This window comes from Acipenser ruthenus, chromosome 5, assembly GCF_902713425.1.
Source record: "Acipenser ruthenus chromosome 5, fAciRut3.2 maternal haplotype, whole genome shotgun sequence".
Lineage (NCBI taxonomy): Eukaryota > Metazoa > Chordata > Actinopteri > Acipenseriformes > Acipenseridae > Acipenser > Acipenser ruthenus.
In genome coordinates this window covers 39,972,740-39,991,392 of record NC_081193.1, presented here as the reverse complement: position 1 = coordinate 39,991,392, position 18,653 = coordinate 39,972,740, and the positions used below count along the sequence as shown (strand labels likewise).

Genomic DNA, 18,653 nt, shown 5'->3' with positions numbered 1-18,653 from the left:
TAATGTTAAATAGTCTTCAGCCTTTTATACAGTAGTTCTAGAATTGATTTCACATGAGTGGAAGAATGATTATTCTTCCTAAAGACCCACAATATTGTTAACTAGGTAGACAGTTGAGTACTATTACAGAACTTAGAATCCCTTCAATGAAGACCAGAAAATTAGCATTTGGGGTTGCCTTCGAAGGCAATTGTATTTGTCTTTCACTCTGGAAAGGGTATGGTAGTACCTATCGATGTCTATTTGCAGAACACGTTTTTGTGCATTTTTAACAATAATGCAATTATTATTATGTAATGGAGTATCCAAGTTCGAAAGAAAATCTTGAATATGTATCGCCTGTGTAAATGATCAGCAGAGTGGTCTAATAGCAGTTTTTACTTGATCAATCAGAGCTTGTCAAAGCAGAAAGAAAATGAAGCAGGAAGAAATTCAGTATCACTCTTGGCCAACTAAATGTGACACTGTCGTACTCTCCAGAGCTTTTGTCCTTCAAAACTTGTGACTTGGCTGCAGACAGAGGTTACATAGAAATTCATGTCTCTAATACCCTGTTCTCAGAAAGGTTACTAAATGTAGCCTGCACTAGATACATGAAATAAAACACAAGCAGTTCGTAGAATCAATGAGCTTTCTGTCTAAGTTAACTGTGTACCTGTCCTCAATCATGTAATTATCTACCTCAACATTATGGGGGTGATGTAAGGATACGCGCAAAGTGATTTGTGGGTGCAAAACCCCCATAATGCTGCCGTAAATCGCCTCTGGTTCCTTTCAGACCAGTTGGGAGGAATAGCCCAATCCACCTTTTCCAGAGTGCTAGGCACATTTCTGGATGTCATGCTAAAAAGGGCAGGCCAATACATATCAATCCATAAGGATACCAGCATAACTTTTCCAAACAACTCTGTTTCATGCTGACCTCAGCCCTAAGGACTCTCAGCTCCTTCTCAGAAAATGTTTATTTTCTTTTCTGTGTGCAACAGGACTTTGCTGCCCTTCTTCTGACATATATTTTTTTGGTTTGTATTTTCGTGCTTCGCAAATCTCATACAGCGACTACTGCTCTCTGTACTCCTAACTCTGCAAGTGCGGCCACTAAACAGACCGATGCACTCATTGAGACCCTCGTTATCATAATTGTGGATCATTGTTTGTGCGTGCTGAGTAATTTGCATTGCTCTTATGCTTACATAGGGCGCAGTGCAAAATAATTGCCTGGCCGCAATGCAATTTGAATTTTGCATCCGCAATTATTTGCACTGCGCCTATACTTACATCACCTCTTGTGTATTTGGATACATTTCTAAATGGCCACAGGAAATTATATTTCTAATTGCCTGGTTTGCAGAGTCTCTGGTGCCCTCTAGTGTTTTATTATTATTATTGTACAACAGCAAAGTGATTTATAGATATATTTAAGTTCAGCTGTGTTATACATAAAAGTATTGTAATTGTATTGTTGCAGGACTTGTTGTCTGTCCCGTTTGTCTTGTCTATCTTTTATGTTATGTGTATTGTAAGGGGAACGGGTCACGCCGTTAGTTAGCAGCGGGAAAAGGGGGGCTGCAGACCATGGGTCGATTGGTTGAGCCGGACAGCGGCGGGAGATGAGGAGAGGTTATATAAGGTGGTGGATGAGTGACAGAGGAGAGACTGAGACTGAGAGTGAGAGAGAGTGACAGCGACTTGAGAGAAAGCGAGAGAGATAGCAATAGAGGATAAAGAAGGGTTTGTTGTTTTAGTGGCGTGAATTCCGGCCCCTGACAGGAATTCTCTGTTTATTCAAATAAAAATTCGAGACCGAGAATTCCACACTGTCTCCGTGAGTCCTGCTTCATAAACCTGACAAAAACGCTACAGTATCATAGTATCATACATCTCACCCGACATCATTGCCTACGGGCAGCACGTGGAGTCTTAATTTATATATATATATATATATATATATATATATATATATATATATATATATATATATATATTCAACTTTCATTCATGCGCAGCTAATTTTATACAAGTTCTTTAAATTGAGGCGATTTCCATAAGGAAATGAAATGTAGTATAAGGTGTCTGCCACGAAAACGTTTTAAATATAATTTTAAAACTGTTACTTGTCAAACAGCCGCAGACAGGTTTGGTAGCACTCTCGTCAGAAACTAAAACGTTATTATCTTTATTATTTAAAACATTGATGTTTATTTTATGTCAACCTTGCCATGGCAGAGACATCTGATACTATAGGTGCACTCCACTTAATTACATTAGTCTTTTTTCCCCTTATCTTTTACAGTACATTCACAAATATGTGTCTCCTTATAGTTCTCGTACAATAAAACGACTATGCTAGGTACAGTACTGGGGTGAGAACTGGCCCGGGCTAAAGTTCACCCTCTCAGAAGAGTACTGGGGTGAGAATTGGCCTGACAGGGTGAGGATTAAAGGCTGGTTCACACTGGTCATACAATTCAGACGGACTCTACGAACGCACCACCTTGCGTTCAAATTGTAGACGAGGCGGACAAGTTGTTAGATTTCAACTTCTTAGCGTCAAGCTGGTGACGTCACTCAGGTTCAACCAATCACACGCCTTTCTCTTTCCTTTAGAATTTTACAAGTAAAATACAATTTACCGTTTATTATTTGAAATAAATTATACTTGTATGGATGTAGCGGAAAATGTCTAAAGAACTAATAATTAAGCATGTACGGTACCATAAATAAACAGAACAGATAAATATTCAGAATGAAAACTAACACCTCAGGAATTTAAACCGTGTTTGATGTGTGTCTCTCAGCAGCCTACGTACAGTGTTTCCTGAAAGCGGGATGGTTAAATTGAGCTGGTCAGCTCAACAAAGTCTGCGTGAATGTCAGTGATTTTACCATGAAACGGAATGGTGGCATTTGCTGTCAATCGCACAATATTTTTTTTTTTGTTGGATCAGCTGTTTATAAAAAAGAGGCGCTGCGGTTATACACTGTATAAGTTAAAAGAGTGTTGTCTTTTTTTAAAAACCAATCACAATGAACTAACGCAGGGAGAAGATCGCTCAGTGTGAACCACAGCCTGCGTCCGTTCGTAGCGTCTCTGAATCGTATGCCCAGTGTGAACCAGCCTTTACTAGTCTAATTCACACAAAGATGAGAATTACTATAGCCTATAACACCGGCAGATGTCGCTAATCTACCGTTGTTTGTTATTTCATTGTGGTGTATGTATGCAGTTATATATATATATATATATATATATATATATATATATATATATATATATATATATATATATATATATATGGCAGCTGGATCTTTGTGATATTCTGTATTTGAGGGTTCTTTTACATTGAGACCAAGCTGGGTGAGTCTACTAAATAAATACATTAATGGTTACATAAAAACAGTTGCTGTTTTACTACCATTTGATTAAATATCGAAATAATTCCTGAGTTGAGTACTGTCTGTATTGTGAATATGTTCCAATGTTTTGTCCACACACCTGCCCTCAAGTGCTTGCTTTCTAGTACCGGTATTCATGTTCTTTTTCTTATTCCTGCAGGTGTGTTATTTACCTGCCCGGTAGGCGAGCTTCTCCGTCTGAACCGCCTCTGTGCCACTGCAGATCGCCCGTCCTGACGTCAGGAGGAATGGCGGATCCGGTGAGAGCAGGAACTTCTCTTTGCAGGTTTGAAGGTGAGTTTAAAAGTACTGCAAGTTCCATAGTAACGTTATAAAACTATGTCAAAAGTAAAGCGTTGCCAAAGACTCGGGCCGTGGGTTGGATTCAGTGTAATGAAGCTGTGGCTGACTGAACAAGCGCATTTATTTAAGTGATGGACTCCATGACAGCACGTCGGAGTATGATGATTGTGTACGGCACCAATGGAATTTTAAAACTATTGCACAGCGGAGTCGGAGACCAAAGCATGTTAATTGGTTATTAAATAAATAAATAAATAAATGGTGGGGGAGAAATGGGAACTGCAAATCAGAGACTGCGTGGTAGTGATTGTTCATTCAGAAACAGGAAAAACAACAATAGGGAATGGAAAGGACAAGGGACGGTCAGGAGCAATTTGTTGATCTAAGTTACAAGATCAACTAAGTTTTAACAGTTGAACATTATGAAAGAAATGCAACATTATTCCAGATTTCAGTATTCGGACAGCGCACATTTAAACACAGTTATTGTTGAGACACACAAACGAATTTATTGACCAAATTTCTCCGATACCAGTTTCAATTAGCCACGTTGACCCCGTTGGAATTGTTTTATTTAGTTTGTTGGCAAAGCACGAAATGTCATTATTACTACTGCATGTTAACATTACACAGTGCATTAAGGCTATACTCAACAGAGATCAGCAACGCGCGTTCACCTGTGATTTTGGAACAAATAATAAAGCAGAAAACATATGTAAATTCTCATAAATGCAGACGACACGTGTCACATAAGTGCCATACATCTGCCTAAAATCAAATGCGTGCATAGGCAATCAAATAATTTCTACCGCCAGTAGGCTACTGTAGTGTCACATTCCACGCGCTTGAACTCTCCTTTCATAAACACTGTAGTACTCCTATTGAAAGGCGGCTGTATTTTTTTTTTAGCATTTCTCTTCCAGCTCTATAGTTTTAGTACCTGAACTGACTTTTCGAATCTGATTTGTATTTGTCTCTTCAGTAATGCAGTTATATTTATAGTTCTCAGAATGTATTGCTTTATCGTTTTTTTTTTGAAAAGATCTCCAGTTTCAGCCCTCAAAGGCAAATGGAAGTGGTTTATATGCTCACATGAATTAAACTTCAGTTCTGCAAGAATGAAAGCTTTCCCAATGCCCCTAATAGGACTGGAGGGCAAACACGGAACAGTATTTGGCTGCAGATAAAAGTAGGTGTTAACTTGTCTTTTAAAGAATAAATTTATTGTCTTGTACGTGTAATAAGAGATGCCAAATTTCAGTGTGATATAGAGATAAGTGGAGGTGTTTGTTTCATTGGAAAAACAGGATTGTATGCTTAAAATGTATATTTAACAAATTATTAATCTTCATTAACCTTATGCATTGTTCAGACAGTATTACTCATAAGATATGTACATATTTATGATTAATTTTTTGTAAAAAAAATATTGTTTTATTAAATTTAGAAGAAACAGTATTTTCTGTTAAATTAATTTAATAATGTTGACTGAACCATTTAGCAATTTCTTAATTATTTGTAAATTTGTCTTCAGTGCTACATTTAAGGGCAATGATTGTCTTTGATCCAGTTTTGATTTTAGTGAGATAGTGTACAGTAAAATAACTGAAAATGTATTGTGGCAGAGAAAACAAAGCATACTGATCGTGTTCATCTTCTCTAAAGGCGGTACTTTTTAAGTGAGACACATTAAATTGAATGTCACAAAATCCATTAGAAGTAAAACTGGAGACCCACCCCCCCCCCCCCACACACACAACTACTAAGGCATTGATTTGATTAACATACAGAATACCTTGCTGGATAATCAGTCTTCAATCAATCTTTTTTATATAGCACCTTTCGTACTGGACACCATCACAAAGCGCTTTACAAGATGCAGTAACATAAAGAAAATCCATAATACTTTAAATACAGAGAAATGCATAATACATGATATACAGTAAAAAAAAAAAAAAATGTGATCATGTTTTTTGCATCTGGTAAGGATCCTGGCAGCGGCATTCTGAACTAGCTTCAGTCGGTTTATGGTGCGTGCCGGGAGATCACCATATAGAGAATTGCAGTAGTCGAGTCGAGAGGAATGCATGACAAAGTATCTCCGCATCTGGGAGGGGAAGGTAGGGACAGACTTTGGAAATGTTTCGAAGATGGTAGAAGGAAGATTTGACCACAGAGGAGATGTGGGCATCAAAGGATAGGTTGCTGTCAAGAAGTACGCCAAGGCTTCATACTGTGGGGGAAGGCAGCAGCAGACAGTTTCCAAGGTTCAGGGCAGCTATATTTAGGTTCTTAAGTTGAGTTTTAGAACCGAGTTCAGATTTGCTGAAGTGTTTCTTTTTTAAAGGTGATTCCACAGTGTGTAAAATGCTCACAATCAAAGCTAAAATGGTTAATAAAAAGATGATGGCAATGATAATGAGACTAGTTCTGTTGTTTGAACCAACATGATGTTATTAATATGATATGAAGACCCCAATTGGGTCAACTTTGTTTTTAAGAATAATGCAAGTTAAAAGCAGATACAACTTTAAGTTACTGAATCATAAGACATAGATTTATACTTACAATTTGTATGTATAATATGATATGTAAATGTACTCAATCCTGTTTACCCAGTGTATAGTCAAACAGTGCAGTTGTACAACCAAAAAGACTTCAGTTGTAACGTAATTGAGATCATACTAACCCATAAAGCACAGGAGAGGCAAACTATATGTTGCCACTCAGTGTATGCACCCTATTATTCTGTTTTGTTATGGTTTTGCCTTTAAACGGTTAAAATGTAGTAATAAAAACGGGAAGTCATTCAGAAGACACCATAAGCCCAACATAGATATCAAAAAAATACAGAAACACAATACAAATTAAATATAGGCTAAGTAGTTGTTAGTTTAGTTTGTTTTCATTCTCTATTAATTTAATTATATTAATGGGAAAAAAAGGCAAGCGAGAACTAGACGGTTATTTATGTATTTTTTTAAAATAAGGAAGTTAGTAGTTTGTGTTGCTGCGGGGCCACGAACTGTTACTGTTATCAAGCACCAGTAATAATCTGAAGCAGTAGTATTTCAAAATAACAGAAGCCCGTTTTTACTTTAGTGAAGTAGGCGAGAATGTTTTTTTTTTTTTTTTTAAATTAAAAACTTGTTGTTTATTCAAATTACTTTTCAGCTTTCATATTGAAGTTTGTTATGTACTACTCATTCAATCAAACCAAGTAGGAATTTGCTTGCAGCGTTAAAGACGTTTTTCAAGTCATGTAAGCTTATTTGTGTATAAAAAACGACAATGGTGTCACCTTATTTTAAAGGCACGTACCTGAAATCGTAAGGTAATTAAAATATTGTTGCTTATATTACTCTCCATGCCGTTCTGCGCACTGTCAGCCCTTGTTAAAGATATAAAATAATGTACCCGATCCAATGCAAGTGTAAAACTTGCCCGAATATTTAAAGTAAAAAAATATAAATATTTTAAAACTAACAAGAAATGACTTGGTTGCACTAGCAGCAGTTATTTTATAATGGGCAAACTAACTCAGTGGACCATATTTAGAAGCAAGCACAAATGCAAAAACATAATTTCTTAAGCCCCTTTCACACTCACACTCCTACCCGGGTCCCGACCTGGGTTCTGACTACCCGGGTCACAATATTGAATAGTGTGAAATCACGTACCTGGGTTGACCCGGGTTGACCCAGGTCGCAGCAACCCAACTCAGGATGTGGGTCGAAATGCTTTGACCCGGACTGAGCGAAAAAAAATGCATGACAGCCATTTGTAAGCCGGCGAAATAACAAACAGCCACGCCTGCGTGTTGATTGAGATGCACAATGAGCCAGACTGCAGCAGGGATGAAGGAACATTTGCTCTAATCAACATTTGGGCCGACGGTTCAATCCAGAGAAGCTTGGATGGAAGCGACTGTGACAAGCTGCTTCCGGGGCATTGATACGTGCATTGTGTACTTGTGTCTGTCACCCAGGTCAACTCTGCTTTGAAAATTGTCAAATGATCCTTGAAATTTGTATCAGAGAAACTGTATGACCCTGCATTTTACGACATCTGATTGAGTTAAGGAAAATTTGTATTTGATGTAAGCTGACGTTTTATAAAATGTATATTATGGGAATTGGGCAAACATGTAAAAGGTTTGATGAGTAACTATTCAAAAACTGTGTTTGTGTGATTTATCAGGTTGATCCATCTAGTAAAATGACAAGTTGAAAGTGAATTAATATAAGACTTTTTTTCTACAAAGTTAAGTTCAGATTTGCTTCTGAAAATGGTCCAAAATGGCTCGGACACCTGGCCAGAAAATTGGTTTTGACCCAGAAGTTTCAGTCAAAATGATCATTGGCCACTTACAATTTTATGTACAAATTAGATTTTCGTCATAAAATGTTAACACATTGTTTTCAATCCACTCTCATTCAACATATATTAGGAATTTTAACAGCTTGGAAGAACAAACTGGCTTACTTAGATCCATGCAACTGACACACACACACACACACACACGCACGCACGCAAGCACACACACACACCCACCATGATTTCTTCTAGCCACCATTTTCAATCTAGTTCTGTTATAATTAGGACATCAGTTTTTATTAATTTAGTTTTTCGTTGCTTATTTTTTAGCTATCTGAGTTATATGTAAATGTTTTTTTTTTTTTCTTCAGGGCTTTTTTATATACTGTATGAAGTTATTGTTATCCAGTTACTTTAGTTTTGTTTCTGTCACAACATGTATAGTAACTTGACAGTACTTGCACACGTTTTCAATTGTACCTTATTTCCTTTGTTGTCTTCCACAACTAAATCCTTGTGGTCACAGACATTTTCTTCTGGGGTTTTTGTGTTTTTAGGAATTTGTTTACATTTCGCCTCAATTTGCAATTCTGTTTTAAATTCCATGAGCGTGTAAATATTCCCGATCGATCTGGAATGTATATTTAAATCTCACGAGCAAGAACAATCCTCTGTTTCTTGTAATCGCGATATAAATCTCGCAAGTGTGTTACAATCCTCCAATAGAAATGTAGGAATTTGCTGCCACTCAGTAGTTGGGGTGGGTTTACGTATATTCAGAACGAATCAATGTGAGATACGAGCCAGGAAGGAAGGACATTGACCAACTGTACTGCACAGATTTTTTCCGGTGTTTATTGGATATAACCGATTTAATTTTTTTGTATCAGGGGTGTTTTATCGGTTTTTATTGGTTACAACCGAAAATCAGAAGCTTTGTTTATGGAAAAGTAAACAATTTATATTAAACTGTTGAATTGTTTAGTGTTAAGTATTTTTATCCTCTCATCTACTGTATAGTCTGTCCCCATGTTATTTCAACCTAATACTGCACTAAGTAAAAGCTGTGCATGCATGCAGTAGCACGTTTTACTGTATTACACCCAACTGTTGTGTTGTGCAGATTATTGGAAGATTTAGATCCGGTTTAAGAGGATTTTCCTTTCATTAATTTATCCTGGTATCTTTTCACAAGAAGATCTGACTGGTCACTAGCAACTGGGTCATGACATTTTGCGATTTTGAAAACAGAATTTCTTTGTGTCTTTCTAACCTAAAGGATTACTATGTTTTAAAATGAGTTTCTACATATATAAGATGGTCCTTAAGTTGAAAATATAGGACTTAAGCTTGATATGTAGTTTCTGTCGATGCAGTAAGAAAATGTGTATACATAATTTATAACTACCTACTGCTGGCAGGATAATGCTTATTTTTGCCCCCAGAATGCACACAGGTTCTAGAGGCACATCATGCCATGAACAAAAGAAATTCCTGAAGACCTCCGGAAAAAAGTTGTTGATGCCTATCAGTCTGGAAAGGGTTACAAAGCCATTTCTAAATCTCTGGGGCTTCACCAAACCACAGTCAGAGCCATATTGTCCAAATGGAGAAAGTTTGGGACAGTAGTGAATCTTCCCAGGAGTGGTCATCCTGCCAAAGTCTCTCCAAGAGCAAGGCGTAAAATTGTCCAGGAAGTCACAAAGAACCCTAGAACAACATCCAGGGATCTGAACTCCTCTCTCGCCTCGGCTAAGGTCAGTGTTCATGACTCCACCATCAGAAAGACACTGGGCAAAAATGGGATTCATGGCAGAGTAGCAAGGCGGAAACCATTGCTCACTAAGAAGAACATGAATGCTCATCTCAAGTTTGCCAAAAAGCACCTGGATGATCCTCAAGAGTTCTGGAACAATGTTCTATGGACAGATGAGTCAAAAATTGAACTTTTTGGCTGACGTGGGCCCCGTTATGTCTGCCGAAAACCAAACACTGCATTCCACAGTAAGAACCTCATACCAGCGGTCAAGCATGGTGGTGGTAGTGTCATGGTTTGGGGATGCTTTGCTGCATCAGGACCTGGGCGCCTTGCCATCATTGAAGGAACCATGAATTCTGCTCTGTATCAGAGAATTCTACAGGAGAATGTCAGGCCATCCGTCCGTGAGCTGAAGCTGAAGCGCAGCTGGGTCATGCAGCAAGACAATGATCCAAAACACACAAGCAAGTCTACATCAGAATGGTTGAAGAACAAGAAATTTAAAGTTTTGGAATGGCCTAGTCAGTCCAGACCTAAACCCCATTGAGATGTTGTGGCAGGACCTGAAACGAGCAGTTCATGCTCGAAAACCCACAAATGTCACTGAGTTGAAGCAGTTCTGCATGGAGGAGTGGGCCAAGACTAATCAATAACTACAGGAAGTGTTTGGTTGCAGTTATTGCTGCTAAAAGTGGCATAACCAGTTATTGAGTCTAAGGGGGCGATTACTTTTTCACACGGGAGCATTGGGTGTTGCATAACTTTCTTTAATAAATAAATGAAATATGTATCAAATTGTTGTGTTATTTGTTCACTCAGGGTCCCTTTTATCTAATATTAGGTTTTGGTTGAAGATCTGATAACATTCAGTGTCAAAAATATGCAAAAATGCAGAAAATCAGACGGGGCAAATACTTTTTCACTGCACTGTGTGTGTAATATATATATATATATATATATATATATATATATGATTTCCATTACACGAGAGTAGATGTTAAAACTTCATGCTGATTTGAACTCGGCTCTCGCCAAGATAAGCACCAACTAAGACGTAGCTTTACAGTAAACTAATGTGATCCATATGTGTCTCCCTCCATTTACGTTTCCTTCCATATGATGATGTAGATATCCTTCTGTCTGGTGTTAATGGCTGAAGTGTAATGCTGGCTCCAGGGATCAGCTTATTTTGCCTCCCTGGCGCATCAGCACACACAACGGCTGCGATGCTGGCTCCGGGGATCAACCAAAGTGCGGCCTCCCCAGCGCATCAGCATGACAACCGTCTGGATTGAGCTAAGTAGGGTACATCTCTGGGGTTTTCAAGTGGGCACCTTCCATCCTCAGTGTTTCGTCGACTAGCCCATGACACCTCAAGAGGGCTCGACGGTGATTCTGGCGTCCCAGCATCACCCCCCTCCGTCCCCCACTCAACTCAGCCCAGCTTACTTACCTGTCCCCAGCCAGAATCTTTCCGTCTCAACCACAGCCAGTTGCTGCTCCTCTCTGCTGCTTCAGATAAGTTCTTCACTGTGCGACGCAACTCTTGGCCACTGAATCCGACGTCTCTGAGAAACCGGGTTGTAGTGTGCCACAAATCCTCGACAACCCACTTCCACTGGGTAAACCCGAACTCTCCATCCTCGCTGTTCCGCTTCAGTGGCTAGTTGAGCATACCGCAGTTTCTTCCTCTCATACGCCTCATCTACAGCATCCTCCCATGGCACTGTTAACTCTACCAGGTGAACAAGGCGTGCTGATCCAGACCACAAGACAATATCTGGTCGAAGGTTAGTGGTGGCAATCTCAGGTGGAAAAATAAGCCGTTGACCAACATCTGCCAGCATATTCCAGTCTCTAGCAGCTTCCAGTTGTCCTGGGCGAGGATTGGTTTTAACACCTTTTCTTGGTGGTTGCTCTCCTGGGCGGAGGAATGTTGTCTTTTGTGTGTAATGTTTTGATGGAACAGGTGACAACTTATTGGTCATGTTAAGCTTGTCTTCCAATGCTAAGGCCAAACATCGCAGCACCTGGTCATGACGCCAAGTAAACCGTCCTTGGCTAAGAGCCACCTTACATCCTGTCAAAATGTGCCTTAATGTTGCAGGTGATGAACACAAAGGACATGAGGGATCCTCTCCTACCCAGAGGTTTAGGTTCTGTGGTGATGGGAGAACATCATATGTTGACCTGATGAGGAAACTGATCCTGCTCTGTTCCATTGACCATAGGTCTTGCCAGCCAATCTTGCGTTGTTCCACACTCTCCCATCTCATCCATTCTCCCTGTTTGGCCAGGGAAATGGCCTTTATACACCTCATCCTCTCCTCCTGCTTTTGCACCTCGTTGACTACCAGCTTCCTCCTTTGCGCTGGGGCCGCCTTGTGCCATGTAGGAGGAGTTGAACTGAAACCAAGACCCCCTCTTCCATGCTGAACTTGCCCCATGATATCACCAATTCGAAGGGCAGCCTTTGCATCTTCCACAGCTTTCTTTGCCGCCCACTTTCTTCCAGTTTTCAACACAGGTGCTGCCTCCCTTACGCATTTATCGCGTGACTCTACTAATGTCATTTCCAGTCTGACCTTGGCGCACTTAAACTCCTCGGTTAGAGCAGAGACTGGTAGCTGCAGTATTCCTTTACCATAAAGTCCCACTCTGCTGAGGCAGCGTGGAACTCCCAACCATTTCCTGATGTATGAACTGATTAAAGCTTCCAGCTTCTCTACTGTTGTCAAAGAAACCTCGTACACAGTCAGTGGCCACAGCAACCTCGGCAGTAGACCAAACTGAAAGCACCAGAGTTTTAGTTTACCTGGTAGAGCGCAGCTGTCTATGCTCTTCAACCCTTCCACTGCTTGTTGTCTAACTTCTCCCACACGAACTGTGTGTATATATGCACAGTACTATATATATATATATAGTACTGTGCAAAAGTTTTAGGCAGGTGTGAAAAAATGCTGTAAAGTAAGAATGCTTTCAAAAATAGACATGTTAATAGTTTATATTTATCGATTAACAAAATGCAAAGTGAGTGAACAGAAGAAAAATCTACATCAAATCAATATTTGGTGTGACCACCCTTTGCCTTCAAAACAGCATCAATTCTTCTAGGTACACTTGCACACAGTTTTTGAAGGAACTCGGCAGGTAGGTTGGCCCAAACATCTTGGAGAACTAACCACAGCTCTTCTGTGGATTTAGGCAGCCTCAGTTGCTTCTCTCTCTTCATGTAATCCCAGACAGACTCGATGATGTTGAGATCTGGGCTCTGTGGGGGCCATACCATCACTTCCAGGACTCCTTGTTCTTCTTTACGCGAAGGTAGTTCTTAATGACTTTCGCTGTATGTTTGGGGTCGTTGTCATGCTGCAGAATAAATTTGGGGCCAATCAGATGCCTCCCTGATGGTATTGCATGATGGATAAGTATCTGCCTGTACTTCTCAGCATTGAGGAGACCATTAATTCTGACCAAATCCCCAACTCCATTTGCAGAAATGCAGCCCCAGACTTGCAAGGAACCTCCACCATGCTTCACTGTTGCCTGCAGACACTCATTCGTGTACCGCTCTCCAGCCCTTCGGCGAACAAACTGCCTTCTGCTACAGCCAAATATTTCAAATTTTGACTCATCAGTCCAGAGCACCTGCTGCCATTTTTCTGCACCCCAGTTCCTGTGTTTTCGTGCATAGTTGAGTCGCTTGGCCTTGTTTCCACGTCGAAGGTATGGCTTTTTGGCCGCAAGTCTTCCATGAAGGCCACTTCTGACCAGACTTCTCCGGAAAGTAGATGGGTGTACCAGGGTCCCAGTGTTTTCTGCCAATTCTGAGCTGATGGCACTGCTGGACATCTTCCGATCGTGAAGGGAAGTAAGCATGATGTGTCTTTCATCTGCTGCAGTAAGTTTCCTTGGCCGACCACTGCGTCTACGGTCCTCAACGGTCTATTTTTGAAAGCATTCTTACTTTACAGCATTATTTCACACCTGCCTAAAACTTTTGCACAGTACTGTGTGTGTGTGTATGTGTGTATATATATATATATATATATATATATATATATATATATATATATATATATATATGTGTGTATATAATATTTATTTTTATTTTTTAGATTTGATTTTATCAAGGGCTGCAACAAAGGGTACATTCAAAGGTTCAGAACACATTACCGAAGGAAGGAAGGTTCGAACCTTCAATGGTACTAATTTTCATAATTTACTGGTGACGTCACCATAGCTATGAGTTTATATTTGATTGAATCCTATTTATTTTACAGGTAATCCATATAAATGGAATAAAACATTCACATGTAGTTTAGAACGGTAATCAAGTTTATTTACATGTAATTGATGCTGCTTGTGATATATACAGTAAGTTTGCATTGCAGCAGCACTAACTGCAGTGGATTTAGGCAAAACAAAGCTTAATTTAACAGTCACCATTCCAAGCAGGTTATCAGTCACAGTCACATTTTACTACTACTACTACTACGACTACTACTACTAATAATAATGTGAACTTGCGGTCAAGTGACCCCGGAGATTGGATGTGCCTCCATGATACATCAACAGACGCATTCAACTTTTTTTTTTTGGTCATCTGGGCATTTAACAAAAAAAGCCCAAACAGCAGAGGGGTTTCGAGACATTTCTTTCAATACGGCTTACGCTATACGACGCTTTGCTGTCGAGATAGCGAATGAAGAAATGAAAGTTCTGTCTCTGGTTAACACAAGGGTGGAGGGGCGGATGGTGCTTAGTTTTCAAAATTAAAATTTAGTGTTGGCGTATATTTTGTATGTTTCAAACATATTCTACCATAGCACTTCACTTGTCTTGTACACCAGGTATTCAGACTGACTAGCATTGAGAAGTTAAAATCTATTGATGTCGGAGCCCATCGGGTTTAATGGAAGCGGGTTTAAAACAAATATACGCTAGGTAACTGCATTCCTAGTGAGAGTCTGCATTTTCTAGAACGTTCCTAAAACAGGAGTTATAACCCTTGCAAATGAATAAAACGCACATTAGAAATCCTCTTTGGTACAACCTAATTTGTTATACATACAGCATGTATAAGCAATCAGGATTTAATTCTATCTGTTTCTGTTAGATTATGTTAACAATTTGATGTTGTGTTTGTAAAACTCAGTAACAAAGATTTTAATAGAGTGATGTACAGTAAAATAATCATTTTTACCATGCCACTGCATAGCAGTCAAAATGTTAATCATATTTGGATATAAAACATAATTATGGTATAAAGAAAACAGTTTACTCCATTTTCTATGGTGCTAACTTGTAGGGATTTCATGTAAGATATGTTCACTCTCATTAGAAAACATTCATCAGAGGCTTTACTAGTCATGTAATACAATGCAAATTATAAGTCATTCTCCATTGGGACGTCTTAGGAGCAATTACACATACTTTTGCAGAGAGTGTCAAACGTTTATTACAGTGATAGAAATAAGACTCTCATTGCATAGGAGTTTAATCCATTCCTGGTTTTACTTTGAGTTTGATAAGACACACCTGAGCTTGTTACCTATACACTGGCTAATCAAGCTTCTGGTAAAACCTGGAATGGGTGAAAAGGCTATGCAATAGGATCCTTAGTTCCCATCCCTGTATAAAAACAGATGAAATACTTTGTCAGCTTTTCAACATTCAGTTATATTGAATGACTTTATACTATGTTTAATTATTCAGTGGCTACCTCTATAATCATGTTGAGAGTGTATTTTTGCTTCTACTGTTTGCTTACGGGTATGACACAACAAAGAATGTGAAAGAAATATACTCCCGACATGATAAAAAGTAGCCAACAAACACTTCTAAACATACAATAGAGCTCTGTGTCCAGCTTGTTCTGTTGCTCAGCTTCTGGAACATCACTCCCCACCACATTGTTTTACTTCATACAATTTAATAGAAATATTGAATCTCCTGCTCATTTCCAAATGTAGGTTTCATAACAATTAGATCAAAACAGTATCAATAAAAATGATTTATCTTCAAACTGTAATAATGACATATGTTTTGTTGATCCAATACCTCCCTCCTCAATCTGCAACACAAGGCATACAGAGAAAAAACAGTCCTCCACAAATACACGTTTGCAGTAAGTCTGCAAAGGAATATTGATTCTAGCCTCTAAGGCCTCATTTTAGGTAAGAATAGCTAATGAATCTTAAGGATGTGCTGATGAGGAAATGACCCACCCTTACACTGTAAATAGTTAGCTAAACGAGTTTGGTGGTTTCAACTTTACCAAAGCTTCCCCTAGGGATCTTTACAGCCAGTCCCAAAGAGAGGCAACAGAATGGGTAGGCACAGATTGAATTGCTCACTTGACACTTAAGAGGGTACACCCTCCAGATTGTGCTCTACATTCTCTGTGGATGAATAATAACTGGGTTCATTTTTTTGTATATCCCTTGCTTAAATTCCATTGGTTAGAAAGGCTTGCATAAATGTGTTTTTGTTTTTCATCAGTTGGGTTTCAGGTGTCAAAATGTTAATCCGCATCAAGTGGACTAAAAAGGGGTCTAGCAAATCCTGCAGATCTGTACTAAGTTAGTCCTGATTGTAGCGTGCCAAAAAGCAAGTGGTTTAGCTAGTCTGAACAAGTGGAACAAGTCAGCCAGACAATGAGGACTAACCCATAATAAGCCTCTACAAGTGCGGATGGAAATTCACAATTTAAGGTGTAAAGACAAACTCAGACGTCTTGTACATCGTCATTACGAACATTTGATTAAGAACATTGAGGATATTGAAAGCCCCGGCAAAAAAGTCAGAAATATGAAAAAAAGCAAATACAGTAATACATATAGGCCTATTAATGATAAAAAAAAGTGTTTTTATTAGGCTACATTAGGCGTGATTCGTGCAAACACATTTAAAATACATATTCATAATCTATATTGATATGCCTAATTGTACTTGTATTTTTGTGCACATTCCACACTAACAGATCATACTTGCATTTTAACTTGCCGGTGTTGTGTAATATTCTGCATCCCATAAAATTCTGCATCCCCTGGTTATTGTACTATATGCAATCAAGTGGTTTTTGATTAGTAAAAAACATTGTACCGTAATAATGCAAATATAGACTAACCCTCACCCTTAACCTAACCTTAACATTACAAATATAGACTAACCCTCACCCTTAACCTAACCTTAACATTACAAATATAGACTAACCCTCACCTTTAACCTAACCTTAACATTACAAATATAGACTAACCCTCACCCTTAACCTAACCTTAACATTACAAATATAGACTAACCCTCACCCTTAACCTAACCTTAACATTACAAATATAGACTAACCCTCACCCTTAACCTTAACATTAGAAAAAAGTGTTCACTTCGGAATTCCAACAAAACAAACCGTGGCGAAAGTGCAGAAGAGGACTCGCCAAACCACCTGATTGCATGTAGTACATTCAACAGGAGATGCAGAGTATTACATTGTAATTATACTAATTATACATGTGATGTTTCAGACAGTTAAATTGAATACATGAAACGTGCGTTTTATTATTATTATTTAAATATAGGAGTATCTTATTGTGTGGCACTTTACAGTTTTTGCAACATTTTTATGAATAAAACAAAACCAGTCTCTTCAGAATATTTTGTTCCTCAACCATAATAAATAAGAAAAAAGGAAAAAGGTGCCACATATTTAAATTATAGGCTACATTCTCAGTCAACCTAGAAAATGTATTATTGTTTAATATTGTGTATCAATGATACAAGGTAATGATATAATGTACACAGTGCATTTGTCAATTTTAATAATAATTTAAAATATTGTTTGTAGTTCTGTATTCTGTTAAATTTTAGTGATGCCTTTCACTTGAGACACTGGGTTATGCGGATCTACAGTACCTTGCACTGAACATGAAGCGCTTCATGTGACTCTGCATCGGCGAGCGAACCTGACTGCACAAAATGCTTCAAAAGCCTTCACTTTTCATTTTAATAATTTTCAGACAACATTTCAGAGAATAATGGAGCTGTCTTTGTTTTAAAATGTGCTTTATAAACATCGGACGAGCAAGCGTACTAAGTTAGTCTTATACTTCATAGTACTAAGTTAATCCACCTGAACAGGATCATCTCGCGTCCGATTTGGTACGCACAAACAGGATCTTGTTTAGTCCGATTTAGCGGACGATCCACCTGTGGTGATTATCGTCTGGTACGCTGCAATCGGGATTAACAGTGTACTAACTTTAGTCCAAGCAAGTGGACTAAACCTGCTTAATCCACTAGTTAGACGCATCAAGTGGACTAGCTCTGGTACGCTGCAATCGACCCAAAAGGCGGAGTGGTATTTAAAATACATTTGTTTTAAATAATAACCTGCTCAAAATAAACAAATACAGTTTCAGCAGGGCTTTGTCCTGCCCCCTTTCATACATGCAGGGCTTTTCTACCGCCCTGCTACAATGCTGTATTTGCATTTGTTCAGTATTTGCATTTGTACACTGGTATCATTTACAGTAGCAGAAGGGGAGTGGGGGAGGAGGTTGCTTATAAATTACATTTGGGAATCCTATTGTCAAACACTGCTATAGCTATGTAATACTGCTGCTTCTAGCGGTTTCTCATTTTTGACCTTGAGCAATTCTGATGAACTGTCACTTTAAGCAGAAAATGTGGCTCGGTTCACTGCTTGTCAGCTGCATATTTAGATTTTTTTTATTTATTTTTTGTTACTTATTAAGAGTTAAAATTTACCAATGCTGATTTGAACACTGGCTTGCATTTTATGTGTGTGTTTTTTAAGTGCAACTGGTTTGAATGAATAAATAAATAACTGAAAATATATTACTTCATCAACCCTTCATGG

The 18,653-nt window shown here is 38.7% G+C and overlaps 1 protein-coding gene across 4 annotated transcripts in view; it reads left to right on the top strand.

The window, feature by feature from the left end:
- Window positions 1-3,564: 3,564 nt before the first annotated feature.
- Window positions 3,565-18,653, top strand: part of LOC117403426 (ensconsin-like) — a 70,041-nt gene continuing 54,952 nt past the window's right edge. For 2 of the 4 annotated variants that reach the window (XM_034005572.3, XM_034005569.3), the window contains exon 1: window positions 3,565-3,690. In XM_034005572.3, coding sequence (XP_033861463.3) covers window positions 3,645-3,690 — 46 coding nt within the window. In that variant the 5' untranslated portion in view covers window positions 3,565-3,644. Of the gene's footprint in view, window positions 3,691-4,748; window positions 4,889-18,653 lie in introns of those variants that run through there. The other 2 variants (XM_059024181.1, XM_059024184.1) reach the window with 2 other exon arrangements.